At 32.8% G+C, this 5,000-nt stretch overlaps 1 protein-coding gene across 1 annotated transcript in view; it reads left to right on the top strand.

Moving 5' to 3' along the window:
* HELRODRAFT_188133 (hypothetical protein) overlaps positions 1-1,151 on the top strand; it is a gene marked incomplete at both ends in the record, with an annotated part of 2,962 nt that extends 1,811 nt beyond the window's left edge. Inside the window, 3 exons of the mRNA XM_009011617.1 lie at positions 163-309; positions 778-944; positions 1,083-1,151. Of these exons, the coding sequence (XP_009009865.1) occupies positions 163-309; positions 778-944; positions 1,083-1,151 (383 nt within the window). The remainder of the gene's footprint in view (positions 1-162; positions 310-777; positions 945-1,082) is intronic.
* Positions 1,152-5,000: the final 3,849 nt, after the last annotated feature.

Genomic DNA, 5,000 nt, shown 5'->3' with positions numbered 1-5,000 from the left:
TGTTTGCTGTTTTCATTTTAACTTTCTTCAAACCGTAATTTGATCTGAGCTGATTTTATCTGAGTTTATCTATCTATCTATTCAACTAATTTTATTTACTCATTAAATTTTATTGAAACATTTAGTCAGCTAAAAAGTTCACCCTACTATTTTTTTAATCAGAGTATGTGAAAGGTGAGAAGGGAGCCACAGGGGCCACAGGAATGTTTGGGGATACAGGATTTACCGGATTACCTGGACCGAAGGGACGGTTGGGAAGCACGGGAGCTCCAGGGCCTATTGGAACTCCTGGAATCCCTGGACAAATAGGTATGAGTTTCGCTTTCGATTTTATAAATTTTTCATTCCTTATCTTAACAAGCGCGGAACCTTTTAAATTTGAAAACTTCTTTTTAGCATTTAAACCTTTGCGCTGCGGATGCTGTAAGATCCACGTCACACGACGTACACACAATTTTTTTATGTAGGCTCAAAAACCGCATCCTTTGCACGAGTCTAATAAATAGCCTGCGAATTTTGAGGAGACGGCATTCGAACCAGAACAGCACACAACCACAACTCGAAACACGGCAATCCTACTGACTGAACCAACAAGACATGAAAATAAATTTAAGCTGAAATTGTAAATGTAAAATTATTCTAACAAAAAATTCAACGATCAAGACTATTTACAACATTTAATATCATTATTTATTTAATTTTTGTTAATTAGTCAATAATTTTTCTACTGATGTTATTTCTTTCAATGTTGTACCTGATTCAAAACCACCCCAACAGGACCAAGAGGATCACGTGGTCCTTCAGGTTCAACAGGTCCCATTGGGACCACTGGAAAACGCGGACCCAAGGGAAAAGCCGGGGCAAGAGGAATGACAGGATTGACCGGAGCAACGGGAGTCACCGGATTCACCGGAATGCGTGGGTTTTTTGGAATCAATGGCCAAGTTGGCGCTACTGGACCAACTGGTTATTCAGGAAGATAAAATATTGATGGCGATTTTTTGGACCAAAAAAAAATTTTTTTATTTACCGTCAATATTTTTTTAAAATAATCAGTTTTCTCATTGGAAACCAAAACGTAGCAACCTCGACAGTTTCTTAACTTATTTGGCATCTTTCGGGCTCAGCCATTTGTTCCAGTAGACGAGTAGTGTTTGGGTCTGGAAGGCAAAAAATAAGATTTAGGAAACAAAGAGGTCGTCATTTTTTCATTGGTGGAAACTGATTATTGAAGAAAAAATAATGACCCTCTCATCTAAATATAAATTTCCAATTACTGAATTACTATTATTAACTAGAGGAAATTCAATAGCGTAGATCGTCTTGCTTGTCTGTTACAAAATTTTGGTTTCTCTTAGATCAATAAATTATTTTGCAAAAAATTTTTGGTGAATAAAACATTTTTATTGAAAAAAAATCAAAAATATTAAAAATTAAAGTTGAACTGTAGTTTCTGCCTCCGAACTATCATACCCGACGTATGGGTTGATTCACGTGTCTGTTGTTTTGAGAATTGTAAATAATGTTATTTAATTTGATATACTAACGACACACACACAACATATGTATGTGTGTTTGCCAGTGCAGATTTTTTCATGGTGAGTCCAACGCGTGAAGTACTAATCCTTTGAGAATGAATACTTTCTTAATAATGCGTCATGTCGTATCCATAATCTTTAAAAATCATCGCGTCAAGTGATGAAATAAATTGTATTTCATTGAATTGACAACATTAAACGCATTGTGGTGTGGTATTATTAATATTTGTACTGATGTTGTTGCTGTCGTTGCTGTTGTTGTTAATAATATTAGTAGTAACACACACACGCACACATATACACACACACACGCACACACACATACACTTACACAAGTCCTGTAAGAACCATTTTGAAGTTTGGCTCAATTTAAATTTGTCCGTACAGCTTGAGATTTTCATATTAAAATTTAAAAAAATAATCTTGTAGTGGAAAAGATGTCGCCGTAAAATATCTTTGAAGGCCCTTTTATTTTTGTTTTTAAGGCCACTTATATTCGGAAACCCATGCCAAATGGTCCTCTACCTGGCCTACCCTCTTCTAGAGGCTATATATGTATATATACATCATGCATACATACATACATACATATATACATAAAAACAAACATACATACATACACGTGCATACATTCATACCAATGCATACATATATATTATATATACAAAAGCGTACATACATATACCCAAACAAGTACAACACAAATCTAATATCATATAATATGACAGAAAAAACTAGCGAATGACAGAAATTTGTTTAATACAATATTTGTCAAATTGAGTGCGCCAAATAAATAGTTTTCACTACGTTACACAATGTTAAAACTTAAATTCACTTTTAAATTTAAAATAAATGTAAATAAAAAGGCAAGACATTTAAAAAAGATGTGAATTTAAAATTCAAAATCGCGAAATTTTCAGATTGAAGATCTGACAAATTTTTTTTTTGAGTCATTTAATTATTTATTTATTTATTATTTTAATTTATTGATTGGTTGTTTTAAATGATGAAAAAGTTATTTGCGATTTCTTGTAAGAAGATTTTATACTCAGTGATAGTTGCATGTGCTTTCTTCGTGTGTCTGCAACTTTATTCCCTGTTCATAATCAGCAGCGTCACTAACGTCAAGAAACATCGTCTGGCTGGCGGCGAGGCATCGGTGGCCGTTGTCGTTAATGATTTTGACATTTACGTTAGTGTCGACCAGTCAATTTCAGTGACATTTCTTAACTTTTATCTTTCTTTATGATTTTCATTTAAATTAAATTAATTTCTTTTTTATATTTAATTAAATCATGGTTTATAAAAAACTAAATTTTTTCCTCACACCATAGAAAATTGGAAATGGAAAGCCAAATCTCAACAGGAGCACTTTACTGCCACCACCTCCAGCATACGACAGCAATGACGTCACACTAAAGTCAAAAACATCTCCAACAGCCCAATCATCTCGATCGTCGTCTCGGCCGCCATTTTTAAAATGTACAAAGTACAGCAAAGATACTCTAAGTGCCTTCAAGAGAGCCAAGACAAATAAATGCAAACAAAAGATACTGAATACTGCATGCAAACATCAGCAGGCTGGCCTACTGTTTCCTGTTGTACTTAAAAGAACTTGCCCTGCTGCTTGTAAGAGTACTTATTATTATTATTATAATTATGTTTTTATTATTATTATTGTTTTATTATTATGTATATATATCTTATATTTATTTTAAAGATTTTAGAGAATTTTTCCAGCTTGTACATCTTAAGCTATTTTTCCATATTTTTATTTTGTTATGTATGTGTTTGTGTTTGTGTGTGTGTTTGTATGTATGTAGGTATGTGTGTGTGTGTATACATGTCTATGTGTGTGTGCGTATGTTTGTATCTATGTTTGTATGTATGTATGTATGTGTGTGTATATACATCTGTATGTATGTATGTATGTTTGTGTGTGTGTGTGTGTGTGTGTGTGTGTGTGTGTGTGTGTGTGTGTGTGTGTGTGTGTTTGTATATTGTAGTTATTTATAATTGCATAACATTCTATATTTGAAATAGTTTATAACTGTTATGTGGAATGAACTAATATTTATATATATAAATATTTACATATATATATATATATATATATATATAATTATATGTAGTTGTAATTATAATAATAATTGTACTTTTAGTTAAAAATATAACAGAATAATATTTTACCTTTAAAAATGAATTTAGAAGTGAAGGAGCATTATGCAGCTCTATTAAAATTCAATAAAAATCGATTAATATTATTGTTATTATTATTATTGTTAGTAGTAGTAGCGGTAGTAATAGCGGTAGCAGTAGTGGTAGCAGTAGTGGTAGTAGTTGTAGTAGTAGGTGTAGTAGTAGTAGTAGTGTTAGTAGTAGCAGAAACAGCAGTATATAATGATGACAACAATCATCATATCTCAGCCATCATTATCGTTTTTATCATCATCGCCATCGTCGCTATCATCACCAACATCACCATAGTTGTATAATTAATTACTTAATTGATTAAGTAATTAATTAATTATGATAATTAAATAGCCCAGATGGGTGTGCCGCTGGGCTGCTATACCGATCAGCATAAAAAACGCTTGCTTCCTGACTACATGGGAACTTTCGAGTTTGAAAACTCACCGCAGTGGTGTATTGGACACTGCCTGAAATTAGGTAAGATGATGATGATGATGGTGATGATGATGATGAGGATGGTGGTGGTGATTATGGCGATGGTAATGTTGATACGGGTATAGATACTGATGATAATGTTATCGATGATACGCGATTACGTAACAGTGATGACGATGATGATGATGATGACGATGATGATGATGACGATGATGATGATGATGATGGTGCAATATTAATGATGATGATGGCGATTGCTATGATGACGACGTTGATAATAATTTTGGTGATTAATGACTATGGTGATAATGATGATGGTGATGATTCATTTACCCATTCTAATCTATCCATTCATTCATTCTATTCATTCATTCATTCATTCATTCATTCATTCATTCATTCATTCATTTTGTTACTTTATTTATTAAGCCTTTCTTATGATGTGTTTGATGTTTATTGATTCTTTTTTTCATTTTGGTATATAGTTGAAACGTGGTTTGCTGAACAACTTAGTAAATAAATAAACCAATCAGACAGACACACACACGTACAAACACACACACACACATACATACATACACACACATACACACATATATACAAATATACATACAAACATACACACATACATACATTTCTTTTTCATTTTTTCATGTTACTTACATTGATAATGCAAAAGATACCTCTAAGTAATTCCCCTTGGGGCTAATTTTAGATATTGTTATGACGATGATGATAGCGTTGATGATGATGATGACGATGATGATGACGATGATGATGATGATGACGATGATGATGATGACGATGATGATGATCAAGACTTGTTGCATTCTC

The sequence above is a fragment of the Helobdella robusta genome, assembly GCF_000326865.2.
Source record: "Helobdella robusta unplaced genomic scaffold HELROscaffold_1, whole genome shotgun sequence".
Lineage (NCBI taxonomy): Eukaryota > Metazoa > Annelida > Clitellata > Rhynchobdellida > Glossiphoniidae > Helobdella > Helobdella robusta.
Note: the sequence above shows the minus strand (reverse complement) of the source record. Positions and strands in the feature narration are given on the sequence as shown.